Below are 20,166 nucleotides of genomic sequence, written 5' to 3'. Positions count from 1 at the left end.
TGGCACAAAATGATAGTTTTGACTCAGGAAAATGGTGTTGGCTGTACAAATAAGGGTACATATCTGGATTGATGATGGGTGGAGCCAGTAGTGCCTGCATAGACATCTTACTTTTAGCCTGTGCTCCTATTCCTTCTCCTTCAAGAGCACAACCGCTGCCCATTTACATCCATAACACTGTACGAAGTGGTAGAACTACAGGTTTATGGGCAAAATAGACAGCCAGGTTGGAAAATGGACAAAATGGCTAGTTGGTACTTACTCATGAAGAATTGAGAAACTACAGCCACCTTGTTTTTCACTTTGAAATGATTGTCAGGGAAAAATTGTAGTGGTAGAAGTAATGTATTGCTTTTCACCCTTTTGCTTTAGTTGCTTAATATTTAAGCTTTGCTCCATGTTACCTTTTTTGTCTGTTTGCTATGTCACTACGCCTCCTTCATTTGGTAGACTTGAATGAGGAAAAATGATTCAACTTTTAAGGGTCACTTGAAATTAATTGTTCAAGAATGTTGTGTACCATCTATTCAATAAAGCCTTGATTTTTTTCCTGCACTTTTAAAAAAGATAAACAAGCAGTCGGTTTCTGCCTCTTCCTCTGGTTGCTTATTTGACAGTAAAAGGCTAATTAATATACTCAAGCTGCAATCCTAGACATACTCACCTGGACAGAACTATGCCTTCTGTGTAATCACACATAGGATTGCAGATTGATAAACAGCTAACACTGCAATCCTATGTGTGATTACAATGTTTCTGTTGCTAGCACAAAGGACTGGGCCTTCATTTTGGTGTCCCCTGCTTCTGGAATGTTCCTCTACAGCCAGGGCTAACTTTTCAGCACTAAATGAAGAATTTGTAAGTGTTTTTTAAATTATCACGGTGTTTATATCTGCTTTCTTTATTTCGAATATAGATTTTTAATATGTTTAGTTAACTACCTTGAAAACTCTTGTGAAAGGTGGGTGGAACATTCTGAAATAAAAACAGAACACACACTTGTGTTGCAGGATATTTCCAACCGAATAGGCTACAAGGTTTCTTCCTCCCCCTTGCAACAGGCTCATTCTGTACCAGGTTTGCAAATCTGCTACTTCATTAGCAGCTGTAATACTGCCAACAGCTGAACTGTTGTTTATGTTATGGAGAATTAAGTAGAGAGCTTCTTTGCCTGCCTTAGGAGCTCGGACATGATTATCTCAAAGTGGTGCTGGGATACGAACAAGCTGTAGAAAATGGTATTGTAAGTACAGCAGATGCACAGTCAAGAACTTGTGCCAGCATTTTTTGTATTGATATTGCCACAGGTTGTTATAGTTTGCCAACTGCCTCTGTCACTGCCCCCTCCAAAAACAAACAAACAAAAAAACCAAACCCCCAAGCACTAAATGGATAGAATTATCAAGGCCTTGATTCATTTACAGAGATAAACACCAACACAATTGCAGCTTTTGATAGCTCCAATTACACCCAGGCTATTTTATACAGTATACTACATTTATAGGAAAAGCATTCATATGTTCCTTTGAATAAGAAGGCAACAGAATGCAGACCACAATACCATCAATGCTTTATTACACTTAGTAAAAGTGTCCTCTCTGAATAGAAAGGGATCAGCCCTCTCATTCACGCACATACGCTGCAAACTCCATGAACACACAAAATGGTTGTACTTTAGTTACAGGTATGGGAACACTGGATTCTTCTATTTAGCAAAGCCAAACACTCCTCCCCCTTCATCACAAGGGAGGATAAAGAGTGCCCAAATAAAGTGCATCTAAGATGGCAGCGGAAGTCAGACCACTTCACTCTATTCACCCACACCTGTAAAAAGTACCTTATAGAAGAGAAATGCATGAGACTATGTTCAAATCTTCATATTTAGATAAAGATGTTAGGACTTAAAAGTTTTAATTCACCCTCTTTCTGCATTCATTGAAACGCCACAATTCCAATGCCACACTTTTTACCAGGAGTGGGTTGGGCTTATGTTATCGGTTGTTGTTATTTGGATTTTGAACAAAGTTGATAGAGTACGAGCCAGTTGAGGAATCCTGTTTCACCTGGAAGTTCTCTGTTGATAGGCCAAAAGGGCGCAGAACCAAGTTGCCAAGATCTTTCAGTTTGCCTGCAATACACACACAAAAAGAAATGTACTTCCCAACATGTACAAGGTCAGTAATGAAGCAATGTTCCGTGCTGCTTGAACACTCCACAATGAATTGGCTGCAAGCATTCCATTGTTCAAGAGTGCTAACACAGGAGTGATTATGTTCTGTACAGCACCTGCCTCATGACACTTAAGCAACAGTAGATGGTCTGTCATTTGGAAAGATGGGCTCCACATGCTTGAAACCTTGTTTAGTCCTCTGTCACAAGTTACCTACATTAGTGTTAAGCACTGTGCCTATTCAAAACTTATCTAGTGTGCATGTATGATCATTTTGTCTCCAAAAGTAATTAATCTTTGAGAACAGTGTTTTCCTTATAGCTAATAAAGTAACTTTCAAACTTGCTAAGAAGTTGTAGTAACCCTAAAAAAAGTGCTGAAACCAAATGGTTCTTAGGCAGAAGTTACAGAGCAAGTAAAAAAAACCCAAAACCTAAATAAAGCCTGCCTGAAGGCCATGAACTATCAACATGAAACAAAACACATGGGTAAGAGATAAGAAGGCACATAAAAGTTTGTATAAACTGAACACACTGGCCCGGGACCAGAGGCTTAAGAATTGGTTCGAATGAACAGCTCTTGTAGATGCAACTTTTGAAGAAGCAGCACAAAACATTTTCCTTCTGTCATATTCAAATGCCTAAAACTGCTAAAACTGAAAGAGTAGTTGTATGGCATTTTGGGGTTCAATATTATGTTCAGAAACTTGCTGCCTTTCAACTGCTGTGCTACAGATAGTGAAGCAAATGTTAGCCATGGCAGTTGAAATGTAGGAGAGACTAATTCATAATTCTGTTTGCTTTGCCTTTCATTCTAATAAGCATTATCATCTACACCCTCGACATAATTTCAAACTGAGCATGCAGCATAGTGTGTAAACATTGGTGTTGAGGCACAGCATCTTACTAAAAAGGAGATTGTGACCAGAACCACATGACCAATCAGGTCAGACTCCTGGAGACAGGTATTCTTCACTGACTGCCCTTTCTTCTCGCCAGCACAAGAGGGAAGGGAGATTCTGCACTCAGTATCCTGCTCAGCTACGAGTGTCTGGCAGAAATGAACCTGTCAACTGTTTCTCTGATTCTGGATGGTGGTCACTATGCAATCCAGAGGTACTCTCTAATATGAATCTATTGGGAGTTTGCCTCTCAGAATGCGTCTCCCCCACACACCCATTACCCACAACCTGCATACCTACTGCGACATTCATGAGTAGCTGCCACTGCTTCCCCTGTTGGGCTCAAGAAGGCCCAGTGCAGACACTCCCATCCCAAAAATCGGGGGGGGGGGGGAGATGATCCACACATACTACAACACCCATAGATGTCTAGATCAGAACAAATATATCTGATTGCCCATTTTCAACAACAGTTGTCAAATCAGCAGCTTAAAAGTAACGTTCAATAAGCCTTGATGTTTGTGGAGTTGGGATGGTCTAAGATGGGGCATCAATGTTGTGAAAAATGAGGATCTCTGAAACCCAGAGATTTCAGGGGTAAGTCTGTCCTAGAGTAGTAAGAGAAGTCATTAATTTGTCTGCAGGGATGGTTGTGTAAGAAATTCATGCTTTATACCAATGTATGGAAGCTACCACACAACCAAGCTGGATACCAGTGCCACTTACCCAACATCTCTTCCTTAAGCTTCTCATTGCGTTCTTCTATTTGTCTTGGCAATCGCTAAGAAAAACAAACAAGAGAATCAATTCTTCAAAGTTGGCTTTGACAACCTGTTTTTTTACCCATGACACATACTATGCATGGCTTGATGCATGACTTTGCATGAAAAAACACAGGGGACACACTCATAGCCAGAACTCACTGGAGCGCTGCACTGCTACTTTATACGTGAAGAACTACTTTGTAAGTCATTTTATGGTGCAGAAGTCTTTGGTTGAGTAAATGCTTCCAAACTGGAAACCACCCAAAATTTCTTTTGGAGATCACTCTTGAACTTCCCACATGGAACTCCCATCGTCATTGTGAGATTTGAGGTTATTTTCTATACTGTCCACAGTGTCTTGCTTCTGTACTGGCTAAAATTACAGCACATGCCAGACACAAGGTTGCCCCTAAAAACATTACTTTGGAGCAAATTTCTGATAGATCAACGTTGGGTCAATACATGTGAAACCCTTATTAATTCATGGTCTGATTGTTGATGTCTTCAGGGTTACAAACTAGTGTACTGAAAGTTGCAAAGTAGTGTACTAAAAATAAACTCAAAGAGCAGTACCTTCTGTTAAAAGGTGTCACCTCTGAACTAGACAATTTTCATTGTTTTATTACTCCCTGAAATGTTATTATGGTCTTCTAGATTACTCTCTTGAATTATCTGTTGAAGCAATGAGGAAGGGGTTTACAGCTTTGAGATTTTAAACTATGATCAATGGTTCCATCTCTAAAAGCTTACTGTAGGTCAGTTCTTCCTTCTTAGAAATGAAGTTTCATTTTGGACTTAAATATGGGAATAAAGTAATCTGGTCATACTTTTTCCAGTTTTAAAAGTATGGTAGGCTGTCATCCTGGTAATGCATGCCTTTACCTTTAAGATTTAATACTTATGTCCAACAGTTACCAGGAGCTATTCACTCCATTATTTGGGGAGGGAAAGACGCTTACCATACAAGCTTCTCTTGCTTGATGGATTGATGGGTCTTTTTCCAACAAGTTTTTGTAGTCTTCTAAAGCTTCATCCAGCTTTTCTGTTTTTTCATATAGTTCTGCTCTCCTGAGCAGTGCCTTGATATAGTTTGGATTTAATTCCAGGGCTATAAAACAGAATTAAAGAAACAGCAGAAAAACTGAGGTAGGAAACTTTTTACTTCAAAGCCTAGGGCATCTGCAGCATGTTCTAGTTTAGCTAGCCTCAGGCTATAGGATAGTGCTGGCAGTAGAAGCTATGATCTAGTGTGAACCATACGCAAATGGGTTAATAATCATTTTACTGTTTGCTTCAATGTACAGTTATAGCAAATATAAGTGATCAAAACCCTTTGTGGACCATCTTGAACTTGATTTACTTTCTAAGTGCAAGATCAAGCCATATACACAGCATGATTTCATGCTACACATGCGTGTCCATGTGGATCTTAAAGGAAAACAAGCAGCTCTGCTCTAGCAGGAGTGAGGCTAGCTGGATACTCCATCACTCAGGACAATACCTGATGACCAGCTAATCGTTGGCACTTTGAACGCTGTGCCTTTGACTGTATGGTCTGATTTCAAACCATGCTGGCAAAAATGGGTCGCCTGCCATCTTAAGACACCAGTTAATTAACAGGTGGGCAGCACCCACCCATCTATCAAATTTGGCCTGCAGGGGTCAGCCAAATGCAGCTCCCCAACCTCACTCATTCCATGGGCCAGGAACCACCTGTGGGTCTCAATCTGCTTTCAAGTGGGTCTTAGTTCCACAAGCTACCCAGTCTCTCTGCCTCACATCTCTGTACATGTGATAGCTCTTTGGTTAGACCAATGCTAGCGCCAGCTGAATAAAGGTGGTTGGAAGACCACTGGAGACCCCTCCAGTGGCGGGGGGGGGCTCCTTCCAAGAGGAAAGGGCTACAGGAGATGTTGAAGAAAACTAGAAAGTCATAAAAGGTGAATAATTTAAGAGAGAGAAAACAAATTTGGAATAAGAAGACAGGAGGTAAAAGAGGAATGTTGTTCTAGGAGGGAGAAGGACACGTAAAAGGAGCAGGGAGGAGGAATGAAGGAAACTGACCATTTTAGGGGTGATAAAGTACAAGTGTGAAAGGAGGACAGAAGAAATCACACGACATGAACAAAAGCATACTGAGAGACATGTAGGCAGGGAGGCTGGATATAATATACACTAAAAGCTTCACATAAAAAGCCTCCAGATAATAAACTTTTACCTAAAATAAAAGTGGGAATGCTGAATCAATAGTTCCAGAAGCAAAAATCTGTATTTAGCTAGTGGAAAACTGAATTATGGAACTCCACAGAAAATTGCTATGACAAAGAACACAGCAACTTCCAAAGAGATATTAGATGTCAATAAAAGAATGTCAGCAACTGCCAACTGATTAGAGCAAATTCCACCTCCATCACCATTTTTAACTGGGTTCATCTCTATACCTCCGCTGGTGGGGTGCCTCTCAAGTAGATAACATTCTTACCAAGACAACATGCTTTTAACAGAGCACAAGAACAGGAAAACAGTACCTTTGCTGCAGTCACTTATGGCAATTTCCCTCTTGTCCTGTAAAAGAAGAGGTGGCATTAACATTTAACACCAAATAGTATTTTTATAGAAATGCTAAATACTTATTCTTTGTGATACTTATTCACATATTTTAATGTTTGCAGTGTAACAGAATATTCTGGATGACTTATTCTAAAGCTGTGAGGGGACTAATTTGGCTAAACTACTTAGAGGCTAAGAAAAGTATGATCAGCATTTGTTGGCGAGCTCTTCCACAAGGGGACTTACGGCATGCAAATGTACCAAACTGCTGGACATTCTGCTGTACATTCAGCAATAAGTAAAATAAAAGCATACTAGGAATACAATCAAAATTGTTGATGCAATAGACCGTGTTAACATTGATTTACTCTCTTGATTTAAATAGTTGGTATGGTAGAGTTTTTGGCTGGCTGGCCTTGCTGGTCATGCCAAATATTGTAGTTTCCAGTGAACATCCTTGCTTAGCAAGCCCCACCACCCCGCATCAATCTTTCCCAAGGACAGCACACCCGGTTTGCCTGAAGTTGCCTTCCAGCATCAGCATCCAACACCCCCTTCTCAATGGAAGGACCAAGGAGGAACGCATCAGGTTGTTCACTGCTGCTTGAAAGCATCCCAAACACCTTCAAGCAGAAGCATGGAGCACCTCCCTGCCCACCTCACTCAAGAGAAGAGCCATTAGGAAGCACGCCTGGTTGAGCAGCAGCATTCAACCTTCCTTGCCTGCCTTTCTTGCCCTGGGGGTTGCAGGGTTGGCCGAGCTTGGATGAGGAACTCCAGGCAACCACAACTCTGGAGCTGGCAGGAACTGCTGCGCAACTGCCCAAGCCCCGTCCATCTCTACCACTTCCCCAAGTGAGGAAAAGACTGGTCACTCATGAGTCATGACATGTGCCAAAGGTCAGAGGAAACCTCTTAAGTCTGGAAGTAAGACTGTGCTGACCTGCCTACTTAACAGAGGTCCCAGTTTTACTTTTTCTACTCAGCACTGTTCCCGTGTTCTCCCACAGTGAGAAAAAAGTCTAAGAAAACAAAATGCCTTCAGCTGTCAAGTTTATAGCTGAAAGGGAAGATGAAAACAATAATCACATTCATTCATTCTTGCTACTTCACTGTCTTGGGCATTACCTGTTTCATTCTTGCTGCAGCTCTGTTTGAATACAAAATGGATCTGTCTGTGTTACAGCAGGCTGGACAAACCTGCAGAGCTCTTGCATAAGCATCTTCAGCTTCTTTATATTCTGCAGTTTAAATGAAATGTCAAGATCGAAGACAGTAAGTGCACACACAAGAATTGATGCCTTGAAGGCATGCCTAGCATCACATCCTGCCCCCACCCCCAATTTAATTTTTCAGAAAAAATACACTGCTAAAACAAACAAAAAAGCAATGTATCCCAGTCCGAGCAACAGTCATAAGGATAGCTAGAAGCATTACCAAATGTTCAGAATCTCAAACCAACCCTTTTGAGGGCTTAGGGGCCAGTCATAGCACATTACAACATCTTTAACATAGGTAAGGAGCTGCTCATGGTAGATAGGACTACCCCAAGGCAATTAGGAGACATCATTAAGGGAGGAGTTAAGAGTAGGGCAAAGCTCCACAAATACACTTTGTAAAATATAATTCTGGCAACCTGGAATGCAGATACTGGTAGCCAAGGTCTATTCTCCTGACAGTACACCAAGCCTTGGAGATACTGGAGAGGCAAGAAGACCTTTCTACTTTTGGACAAGCTCTGTGATTCAGCACAAGTAGTATGGCTCCTTACCCTGCTTCCCAGCACTGAGCTAGAGAAGAGCGCAAGGGATTCCCCCCACCATCAAGTCACTGGGCCTAGAGCATGGTGTGATGTATTTCTTCAGAATAAAACAGAGTGATGGCAAGCCCATCTATTAAGGTCAAACAAAATGTGAAGACCCTTGCTGAAAGTGCACTCATTCTCTGAGTGCCAACCTTTATGCGCCCCAAAATGGCACCATCCAAAGACAACAAGAAGACTTTCAGCAGGATATGGGGAATCCCGAGGTTTGCTTTGCAGAAGTACTAAACATATTTAAGAAAATGGCAACAACTCGCTCAGAGCTGTTTTCCCAAGACTGATTGAAGGGGGGGAACAATCAATGGCACAGTTGCCTCAAAATCTACAATGGATTTAATCCCAAGTAAGCACAAGTATGACTGCAGTTCTGGGATCTTAACTCCCAGAACCCTTAAAAGAGAATTCCCAAATACAATGGTAAGGTATAAAATGAAGTCTTCTCCAGGGGTAGGTATTCCAGATATGGCTGGTCATAAGAAGACTACATAAACACCTATAAGGACCGCATCAATCACCTGCACAGATGACAAATTCTACATAGCATTTGTCTTTAGACTGACCACAATTTGGGTATTACATAGTTGTAATTCACCCACCTCCTTTCTTGAACTGTTCATTTCCTTCTTCTTTTAATTTTGTGCTCTCATTTCTTCTCCTCTGTAATACAAAGAAGACCACATAATAAATATCTGAAGCAAGTAAGCAAAATAGCTTATTATTTGATATCACAATGGAAACTGCAACCTGAAATATGGAAAAAACTATCCAAAAACCCATCTATTATTTAGTATTTTGCCTAGCTATTTTGTACATACTTTTTAATGTTCTGATTTCTAAAAAGGAGACATGTTTCAAAATTTGAGTGAAGTTTTCTCCCCGCCAAAAAGACCCAAGAGTTCTTGAGGCTTGGCTATCCACAAATGCAAACAGTAGGCAAACCATAACCATAGCAAATTGGTTGGAGGCTCTTCCTTAGGCAAGGAGAACCTACCAAGTGCTTGTTTATGACAAATTTTTTACATTAAAAATAAAATAAAATAATTTCTTTTTCTCTGAATCCTGTGAAACAGAGGTCACTTTGCATTTTACAGATGAGGCACTAAGGCCAATAGAGACTTCCCCAAACCAAGGCTGGAGTTGTTTGACCTCAGTCTTGTAGTTCCAACCACAAAAACTATTCACCCACTTGGGAGGGAAAAAAAGTGAATGAAGAACTGACCTAATGTACATAGAAACTGATTATTGTTTATGATTATTTCTGCTATATGTTCTTTGGTAAAACAAGGAACAGTCAACTTTTGTGGAAAAATAAGCTTTCAAGAATTACAGCCCTCCATCTCTTTTCACTAACTACCACATGCTCTTTGTTCCCAAATCCCATTTAAGACTTTCCAACCTGGACTACCCTGTGACACAGGAGCTCAACCAATGTCTTGTGGAGGCAGGAAGATGTCTAGCCACCAACACCTTCTACCTCTTTTACTAATTTCTCAACTTTTTCAAACCTCTGCCTCTCTATCCATTCCTTCCCTTGGCCCCCTCCTCCCCCTTTAATCCTCTTTCCACTGGTCTCTAGTTCCTCATCTTTTCTGCCCTCTCCCCATTCCCTAAGGTTCCCCCCCCCCCGCCCCACAATAGTTCTTTCATCCTCACATCCATGACAGCCAGCATACTACTTTCCTGGCTGCTGAGCCAATTTCTGCTTCCTAGTTCAGGTCCTGTGACATCATAAGAGCTCAGCCAATAAATAGAGGACTTGAAAGGCAACAGACCCTGCATTTAACTTGAAATCAGGTGTATCAACACACACACCTATCTCTTTTTGTTCATTCTCTGCTTTAATGCACACTACTTAAAACTGATTGCCCAACACACTTAGGATTTAGCTTGCTACCACAGTACAGAAAGGAACTGTCATAAGATAAATTTCATTTTATTCTCTGGATTTTTTGAAGTGCCTTACCATGGAGGTTTTCCATTTTTTTACTGTGGGGAAAAACTTCCTTTTTAATGAAAGGAAAGTTATAATCTTTCAAATATATACAGCCAAAAAATTCCTATTCAATTAGAGAAAAGTTAACAGAGCATATATATATATATATATATATATATATGCGCATTAATGATTTCCTTTCTCTTTTAGAGAAATCAGGGCCAACAACATTTTCTACTACCCAGCCATACACCTCCAAATTTTAGTAAGCATTCATTGGATGAAAATAAAATTTAGTTTTGTGGTTTTGCTGGTAATTGATGGGAACCAAAAATTTGAATGTAAGGGAAAATATTACAGGTTAGGAAACATACATTTGAACAGGAATGCACTTCCTTGATAATATTTTTCTGTCATTAACCATGGCTGAAAGCTAAAAAGATACAAGCAGTCCAGCAGTAAGCGTGTAAGTACAACCAACCTTGCTCATCTAATGACTAGCAGAAAGATAACTCTGCAAAGTAAATATTTACACAATTTTAATATAATAGAGAGTTTAGCTTTACTAGACACGAGTTGTATGTTACCCAGTGAAGAATCTGATTTTGTTTTTAAATGCAAACAGAGGCCTTGTTGTTTATATACTGCTGAGTCACTGTTGCACATCTTTCTTGATATAAAAGGAGAAATGACTGTGTCTGAACCCTAAAAAGCAGCCTTGCTTGAGGAATGCATTTTAATCCCTTTATTAACCTTAGTTATCCAGTCTCAGAATTCCCCAACCTACCCTTTGTTCATTGCACATAAACTGATTGACAAAACCACTGTTGCTTTTGTTGAATGATAAACATAACAAAATAATTAAAAGATTAACTTTTATTTTAGATGAATATTCTTGCTACTGAATAAGCATTGCTTGCAAAGGTGAAAAGCCCAAATCCAGACAATCATGTCACAAACAAGCAAGATTATATGTGTCTTCTAGCAATTCTGACCTTAGGAAAAATCTTACCCACCACCAACAAGCACAGCTTTTTAAACTTTTAACAGTTGCCTTTTCTAAATCCTGAAATGAATCAGACAACTCAGATAAGTCAAACGGCACTTAAAAATCTAGAAGAGTCTAACACAAGAATTTTTTAAAAAGTACAGCCTGCACACAATTGTCCGGCAGGCACACACTGCCCATTTCTGTTTTAGGATGACAGAGAGCAAGTGGAAGAATAATCAGAAGACAAACAGAAACACAACAAAGGAGTGGTAAAGGAAAAGTCGGTGTCTCTGGCAAATATGGATAACACAGACAAAAATGAGGAAATAATGAGTCTGCTTGCAATCACATGTAGCAACATTCCCTAACTTGGTGCTGTGATGGCTAGGACTGATGGGAGTAGTAGTCCAAAATATCTGGAGGGCATCAGGTTGGGGAAGGCTGACATAAAGGAATGCATAGACATTTCTTGTTTTCCTATATCTTGACAAATGACACTTAAGCTGTGGGTGGGGAGAGTCACAGTGCTGGAATTTAATCACAAACCCTCCAAACCTCATCCATAAAACGGGGGGGGGGGGTGTGAACCTGTGCCCTGAAAAGATTGCAATCCAACTAAATCATTGTGTGCATGGAATGACTTCCAAGAGCACAATGGATTCATTTAAGTAGTTCTGCATGCACAATGATTTCATTGCACACTTGCCAATAAGCCCCACTAAGCTGAAAAGGATTTACTTCCAAAAAAGCATGAACAGGAATTGGTTGCTGTAGGTGGGAGTAAATTTGACTGAAATCAACAAATGCTATTTCCAATTTAAAAAAGAGCAGGACTATATGTTGAAAGATTTCATTTTTTAAAACATACGGTGAATACTAGAAAAGCTAAAATTCAAAACATACTCCTTGGAACTTTGTTGCACTTAAATCAATGGGACATACTTCCAAAGAAATATCATTAAAATCAGAGTGCTAATCAACACAATGTTAAAGAAACATTTGTAGTTTCATTAAAGCATACCTGTTTTTCTTCCTCAGACATATTTTTCTCTAGTTCTAATAAGTCCTTTTCATCTAGCTCTATTTCATTTTCTAAAGGATCTGCCTTATTATTGTGATTCTCTTCTGCCACTCCTGCTTCAAAAGAGTCATTACAGTCATGGAAGAGGTCTTCGTCTTCTCTGGACTCAGAGTGAGGCAGCTGAGTCACTCCTTCTTTGGCGATTTTGGGGACATGCACATTATTACAACCTGGCTGTGAAGGACTGCTTTGTTCCTCTGAGAGTTTCAAACCCTCAACTAATTTTTCAGGAGAAATTGAATCTTCAGATTCCATGTTGAGCTTACAAAGTTGATTTTCTGCCTTCAACAAACAAACACAGAAAGAAAAATTACATATGGCAACAGATATGAAATCTTTAAACAATGCTGGCAAAATCTTAACACGTCTAATCACAGAATCAGCTATAAACTGATAGTTGGATCTAGAGATACTTCCCCTCCACCATTTTAGCTTCATCATTCTCAAAGCAGTACTCTTCCAAAGCAAGCTAAACTCTAAAATGGGATTTGGTACAAATTTATGCTATGGTATTTTGAACAAGATTATAATGTATTTCAACAGTAATCCAGTGCCTTTAGTAGCAGCATGGTGAGAAACTGTTCCCAGATGCAACTCCACCAGTTACTGAACCTACTAAAATATTGACACATGAAACTGCCTTATTATTTAAAGTCAGCTCATGAGCCTACATAGTCCACCACTGTCTTCTCTGACTCTCCCCAGGGTGAGCCTTGCTACCTCAATTTTGTATTTTAACTGGAGACACAAGGGATTAAACCCTGGACTTCAATGTGCCCTCCCAATCAATTATGGCTCTTACCCCAATATTTCCATTTATTTGTTTTACAGGTCTATGTCATGCGTTTAAAATAATAATAAAGCAACTGAAAGAAATTACAAAAAACCGTGTAACCTCCCCCTCCCTTCCTCTTCTCCCACCCGCGAGAACAGGGTTGGCTTTTGAACTAATCCTGGCAACTCCTCACATTCAAATCATGCCCACAGACACCCAAGCCTGGCATCACAGCAGCGGGTACGGCAACTGAACCCACAACCGCCCCACCAGGAACAGCAGCCATGGGCTGCCAGGCCAGTGAAGCCACAGAGACATTTTGCAAATTCCTCCTCGCAGAGCTGCTAAAGCTGCACACCAAAACAACCCAAAAAACACCACGTCCTTATTTCACGAATTCGAGGCGTTCCCCCCTCGGTCCTCTTCACCGTTAGTGCTGACAGGAGCCAGTGATCAAGAATTCGGGGCCCTTGGGCAAGCAAGCTCGCTCCCCGTAGCTCCCCCGCCCCTGAAGCATATTCTAAGGCAGGTGACCCAGGAGCCCCACTTCGCCCACTGCCCCGTTTCTCTCCCTCAGAGGCCCGTACCTATCACGTCTCTACCCGCAACTCCACTACTTCCTGACGCCGCGTCGTTCACGCGTCGCGCTCCCCCCTACGTCACTTCCTGTTTCCTTTGCAGGGGCGAAGCCAAGAAGACGCTTAGAGGGAGGCTTCGGAGAAAGGAGCGCCAATGACGTCACGCCCTCGTCTCGGAGGGGTGGACGTCGAGCCTCCCCGGCCAATCAGCGTGGCCGTGGCGCCAAGGGAGGCGGGCGGGAAGGCATTGGCGCTGTAGGGTTTGGGTTTGCGTAGAGCGGCTTTAAGGCGAAGGGGTTCCGCATTCTCGTTGGCGGGGGAGAGGGATCCCTTACGTTGCCATGTAAGGCAGTCTTATGGCTGATTGCTTAGAAGTCATTGGCACTGCTCCCTAGCAAGTGGCTTTGTGGCTGCAGGCGAAGAGCCCCGCAGGGATGGAGCGTGGCGCTTCTACTGCAGCGCGTAGACTAGGGCAGTTCCCGGTGAAATAAAGGGGGACAGAAGTTGCCACCCTAAACTTTTACTTTCCTGTTAAGTGATTGAGGAACTCGAATACAGTAATTACAGAGCAGGAAGAAACTCAGAGCACCATCTTTTTTTTTTTTTCTTTTAAAAATGTAATCTGGATTGCATGTCCTCGAATATGGGCAAAGTTTCTCTCCATGGACAAGAACAAAAATAAGAATAAACTTCCTGCAGTGTGTGCTTTCTTTCAGGAAGGAAATGTTCTGGTTGGCTTAAGCTGGTCCTGCATACATTAGAACCAGGATCTCCGAGCTTCCTTCTATATTGCCTATAGGGCTGCAATAGCCCCATAAGTAGAGTACTGATCTACAGGCCGACGAGGCCGCCATTTTTAAATAAATCTTTAAAAAATACAATTTTATACTGCAGCAAGTTGAGAGGAAGTCAGGAATATGTCCAGTACTGTATCGGTTTGCGCAATTCCAGAAAGCAAAGCTCAAAATAGATTCCACTAGAGGGCCCAAAATGCTTACTGATAGGCCCACTCATCAGTTCCCAAACTACCTTAAAAAGACTTAAAGCTGCTTAGAATTATGTCAACACACATGAATAAGCTTTAAAAAATCTGAAATGCAAGAAATAAATTTGATAAGACATACAGAAAGGAAGCTTGCTATTTATTCGTGTACCTAGGAAAAATTACTACTTACAGGATAACTGGTATTCTGAGCCGAAGCACTTTTAGAAAATCCTTTTGATTTAAATCCCTTTGATTGAAATAAAACTCTTCAAATAAGTGACCCTAAGCATGCTTACTAGGAAGGAAGTTCCACTGAACTACATGGGATATGTTTAAATTCAAGCTGAAAACTAGTAAAGGTATGCAAAATAAATAGGGTGCCTTTAAGCCACAGCTATATGGGATGCAGGTGGCACTGTGGGTTAAACCACAGAGCCTAGGACTTGCTGATCAGAAGGTCCCCGTGATGGGGTGAGCTCCCGTTGCTTGGTCCAGTTCCTGCCCACTTAGCAGTTCAAAAGCACAGCAAAGTGCAAGTAGATAAATAGGTACCGCTCCGGCAGGAAGGTAAACGGCGTTTCCATGCGCTGCTCTGGTTTGTCAGAAGCGGCTTAGTCATGCTGGCCACATGACCCGGAAGCTGTATGCCGGCTCCCTCGGCCAATAAAGCAAGATGAATGCCGCAACCCCAGAGTTGGCCACGACTGGACCTAATGGTCAGGGGACCCTTTACCTTTACCTATATGCTATATATCAGTTGGAGTATGAACTTTAGTAAAAGATCCCTCGGTAAACTTTCAGGGCACAGGAGCTCTCACAAAGCAGTGTATAAAAATAAAGACTAAACATAATAACATTAAAAACAACAGTATAAATAAATTCAAGCAATTAAGAAAATTTAGTTTGAAATGAAAAACAAGTAGTTGCTGGAACCATGTCCTGAAAGCAGTGCTAAAGAGAAGCTAGTTTTAGCTGAGATTCCTAAGGGCCCAGTCTTCAGTGCCTTCTCTTGATAAGCAAAGGCGGGGGGGGGGGGAATCAAATGGAACTAATTTCTCATAAGCAATAAGTCCTTTGTTGCTGCACTTTTCACTTTTGAAAAGGTATAATGACAGACAAAGCCATGCAAGCTTGCATATGTTCCAGACAATGCCTAGAGACTTGCAGAAGTATGGCCACAGAGTTCCATTTTCCGCCCCCTGTATTTGAAGATACTCATTGGTACCCTTTCGTTATGGCACTTGTTCACCTTTTTTACTGGGGGGGAAAGGACATGAAAGGCACCAGTGTCTAAACTTCAGGTTCAAAATCATAACACACAGGAGAGCGTCGTTGGCAGAGATACAAGTGCCTTCACCTGAATCAAATACAGGCAGCTTTTGTTGTCAGGTGTACTACCAATGTCCTAGGCTCAGGCTAGGACTGTGAAGCAAATTGCAATCCCAATGGCTTAAATCAGATTAAGAGTTACAGCCTGAGCAATACCTTTGCTACGTGCTGCCTAAGACTGCTCTGTGAAGTCATAGGTCAGGAAATTTTCAACTGAGGACATTGAGATTCCTGCATTGCAGGGGGTTGGACTAGATAACCCTCAGGGGTCCTTCCAACTCTACAGTTCTATGCTTCTATGACTTTGCAAGTCATACACTTAACAGTGATACTATGCCAGCTCTCATTTAAGGACATTCACTTTACAATTTCAGCACAATTGGAGGCTAGCCTCAGCTAACAGCTGGCAAATTTAAGGCAGGGATAGGCAACCTCAGGTGCAGGGCCCAAATTTAGGCCTCTAGGCATCTCTGTCTGGGCCTCAGAATTCTCCACAGGCCAGAGTTGGAAGGGACCACAAGGGTCACCTACATAGCTGTCAACGTTTCCCTTTTTTTAAGGGAAATTTCCTTATTGCGAATAGGATTCCTTGCAAGAAAAGGGAAAAGTTGACAGCTATGGTCATCTAGCCCAACCCCCTGCAATGCAGGAATCTTTTGCCTAATGTGGGGCTCAAACCCACAACCCTGAAATATGCAGCCCATGGTTGAAAATGGTTCCCACTTCTGATTTAAGGCATGGATAGTGCCAAAGAAAAAAAGCATTTGCATTTCCACTATTCTGATCCCAGTTCTCCCAGAAAGGGGGTCCATTTTTTCCAGGTGCTTCTCACACATAAGGGAATGCAGGGGTGCCAACTTGAATAAAATATTAGGGGGGGAAGCATTCCCCACCCCACCTAATCAATCACGAGACACAGCACACACATTATTTGAGTGGCAATGCCCATCAACTTTGGGAGGCAGCCCCCTCCAATATTTTATTCGGGGGCCCAAGGGACCTGAGCCCCTAGGAGTTGGCTCCTATGAAAGGAAGGTAGGTGAAAAAGAGGCCAGCGTAACTGACATCGTGAGGATTAGCCAGGACTGCAGTTTAGCTAACAAGCTTGTCTCTTCCCCAGCCTGTTTAGCTATTTAAAGCATTGTAAACAAAATAATCAATGTGACAGGGGAGAGTCTGAATCAGACACTTTCTGCTCTGATATCCCAAATATAGAAAAGCTGCTTTCTCGGGCTATCAAGTAGCATGCAAAATATTAACATGTCAAATAGCAAGGAAGATAAATAATGTTTCATCTTTGGAGGAGGGAGAGGGAGAACATTGCCCTACAGTACAGCTTGTCAAAAGGCATAGGTGGCACAAACACCCAAACCAGGAGCTTCCCCCTACCTGCGTCTCCCCAATGCTGGATTCCTGTCATTAAAATAGATTGTTATTTTTCTTTCAGGGAGCTTAATACGTGGGGCACACCTCACCCACATAGAAGTATACTTTGCCCCTTCTGTGCCCTCCTCCAATCTGGTCAAAAGATAAGGAAGGAACTTTCTTCTAAGCTACCTGGTGGGCACAGAATACTAAGCACAAGTCTCTAGTGGTTTATGTAAAATTTCTAGCTAAACCTGCAAAATCTACATGGCACCACTACATGTCCTGCCTACAAAGTATGACTGAGCAGCTCCCTACATGAAGGAGTCCCGCATGCGTCTTCACCAATTATGTACTTAAGAGGTACATAACAGGCCCATCATGCCATTGGCTGGATTATGGAGCAAATCCTTTATTCCAAGCTAATTCTAGTGCTCTGCGAACTCCCTGGCCCCAATAGTGGCCTCCCACCCTCTTGGCACATTGACACCAACCTAAATTCTGTCACCTGTTTGTACCTTCTAAGCAACACTCAAGCCAGCCTGTGCTTATGAAAGGCAGCGGGAAAACATTTGGTATCCACACACAAAATGGGCAACACAACTGCACACTCATTTCAATGTAGATTAATTGTCCAGAAAGGCTCTTTGCATGTACATAAGCCCAATGACCTTGGATGCTTGAGCCCAATGGTTGCCCTTAATCTGATTGGAATAAATTTTATAATGCAATGATTTTAGAATGTTTTATCATTTTACTGTTGTTAGCCGCTCTGAGCCCGGCTTCGGCTGGGGAGGGTGGGATATAAATAAAATTTATTATTATTATTAATGGAATAAAGTCACAGAGAACACTAAATGGACTTTACCAAAAAGGAAAGGAAAGGAAAAAAGTAATAGTAATACTATAGAAGCTGAAATGCAAGGGTGTCATAAACTAGCTGACTTAAGAATCTGAAGAAGTGACAAACAAATCAGGACTGGTTTCAGACCCTTTTTTCCAGACTCTCTCCAAAATAATACCTTCCATCATGATTGAATTAGGGCATGCGTCCAGAAAGTACAGGCACTAAGACTCGCTCAAGTTCCCACCAATCCAACCTTCTTCAGTTGCACATTATAACCGCCTCCCTTTTCTTGCCTCTAAAGGACTGAAAGGATGAAAATAGAACATGGTCCTTGCTTCCTGTTCATTCCTTCTGCATTTTCTAAAGACATGCAGTCCTTGCTGTTTTTATCTGCACAGTTCAGCAATGCAATAAGAAACTACTGCGCTTTATGCAATGGTTATTTTTAGAAGACTGCTTGGTTTGGCTTAAGGCAGGTTTTGCACGTGGAGTAGAGGAGGGAAGGGTCTGTTTGCATCTTTATGTCTTTTGTTTGAGGGATGTTGTTGTTATTGTTGTTTTATCATTGTTGATTCCTTGGCCCCAGGAACAAACACTCTTTGCAAATCAGACTCAGAAGCAGTCAGATGCCATCACCTCTCTGGCACCAAGGAGGAAGCAGTACAGTGGACTTCCTCTAAAGATGGAGCGAGAGAGAGCAGGGATGGCTTCACTCCATAATAGATTGCAAAGAGAGGAAGCAAATTTAAGGATGGTCACTCCATTAGGAGCCTCAGAATAGAACAGAACCAGGCCTCCAGTGTGGCCAATCAATAGAATTTGATAGTTTAAAAATATCCTTGCTATTTATATTACAGTAGCAGCCTCGTATGCAGTACAGTACTGCTCAGGAATTCTAAGGAAACTCAGAAATCAGTGCAGTTTTGAAAACAGCAGTTAAAATTAGTGCGGTTTTGAAAGGTTCAGTCTGGCATCTTGATTCAAAAATGGCATCCAATTTTATTCAAAAATAGATGAGAACCTGCTCTTTGACCTCAGGAACTGTCATGCAAAATGTGGTTACAATATTTTAAGAGGGGATCCAAATATGCACAAACAACTTTCCAAGCTATATAGTAAAGGTAAAGGGACCCCTGACCATTAGGTCAGGCGTGGACAACTCTGGGATTGCAGCACTCATCTCACTTTACTGGCCTTACATGACTAAGCCGCTTCTGGCGAACCAGAGCAGCACACGGAAACACTGTTTACCTTCCCGTTGGAGCAGTACCTATTTATCTACTTGCACTTTGACGTGCTTTCAAACTGCTAGGTTGGCAGAAGCAGGGACTGAGCAACGCGGGGATTCGAACCACCGACTTTCTGATTGGCAAGCCCTAGGCTCTGTGGTTTAGACCACAGCGCCACCCACGTCCCTTTGACCTCAGGAACTGTCATGCAAAATGTGGTTACAATATCTTAAGAGGGGTCCAAATGTGCACAAACAACTTTCCAAACTATATAGTAGAGTTTAAAAATTATTTTCCATCTTTATTGTGTTTCACATCAACTCTGTGAGGCAGACCACCGTTGCTAACATTTTATAGAAGAATAAATGAAACAAAGCAAATATCGGTGTCCAACACCACACAATAAGCCTTGCTGGAGGTGGGACTTTCACTGCCCATTGCCTTCTGTCTTTTTCAAAAACATTATGTCGTGTTTCGTTACTCCTAGTTTCTTCTGCCAGACTTCAGCTCCCACTGCCAGCAGCTTGAAAACACAACTCATCCAAAATTCCAAGGATCCGTGAGTCCTTACGCAGCTCAGAATCACCACGCTAGAGTTCACAGAAGATAGACACATCCTGAGAATTTGAATATAAGAGCCCTGCTGGATCAGGTTAATGCTTCATGTAGTCCAGCACTGTGCTTTCTACAGAGAGCCCCAGGTTCAGTCTTTGGCACCTTCAGATAGGACTGAGAGAGACTCTTGCCTGAAACCCCAGAGATCTGTTACTGGTCAGTGTAGGCCAGGGGTAGGCAACCTAAGGCCTGGGGGCCAGATGCAGCCCAGTCGCCTTCTCAATCCGGCCC

General features: G+C 41.8%; 1 protein-coding gene across 2 annotated transcripts; it reads right to left on the bottom strand.

Moving 5' to 3' along the window:
- Positions 1-1,558: 1,558 nt before the first annotated feature.
- On the bottom strand, positions 1,559-13,712 carry TTC1 (tetratricopeptide repeat domain 1). Of its 2 annotated transcripts, none has more exons than XM_080995297.1 (8): positions 13,575-13,712; positions 12,153-12,494; positions 8,804-8,864; positions 7,514-7,626; positions 6,364-6,400; positions 4,795-4,943; positions 3,798-3,852; positions 1,559-2,128 (listed from the first exon to the last, which is right to left on the bottom strand). In XM_080995297.1, exons 2-8 carry the CDS (start codon positions 12,465-12,467, stop codon positions 1,992-1,994), a joined length of 867 nt encoding a protein of 288 aa, XP_080851423.1. In that variant the 5' UTR covers positions 12,468-12,494; positions 13,575-13,712; the 3' UTR covers positions 1,559-1,991. The 2 variants fall into 2 exon arrangements, with proteins under 2 accessions (XP_080851423.1, XP_080851424.1); XM_080995298.1 differs by lacking the exon at positions 13,575-13,712 and adding an exon at positions 13,416-13,546.
- Between the last annotated feature and the right edge of the window lie 6,454 nt (positions 13,713-20,166).

The sequence above is a fragment of the Podarcis pityusensis genome, assembly GCF_964106645.2.
Source record: "Podarcis pityusensis genome assembly, chromosome: 2".
Taxonomy (NCBI): domain Eukaryota; kingdom Metazoa; phylum Chordata; class Lepidosauria; order Squamata; family Lacertidae; genus Podarcis; species Podarcis pityusensis.
Note: the sequence above shows the minus strand (reverse complement) of the source record. Positions and strands in the feature narration are given on the sequence as shown.

What these genes read in the sequence shown, in the direction of transcription:
- TTC1 (XM_080995297.1), bottom strand. Translation starts at nt 12,467, where the DNA reads ATGGAATCTGAAGATTCAATTTCTCCTGAAAAATTAGTTGAGGGTTTG. An exon ending in CATAAGTGACTGCAGCAAAG is followed by an intron (nt 4,944 to 6,363) that starts GTACTGTTTTCC and finishes TCTGTTTTATAG; the next exon opens with CCCTGGAATTAAATCCAAAC. An exon ending in GCTTAAGGAAGAGATGTTGG is followed by an intron (nt 2,129 to 3,797) that starts GTAAGTGGCACT and finishes TGTGTATTGCAG; the next exon opens with GCAAACTGAAAGATCTTGGC.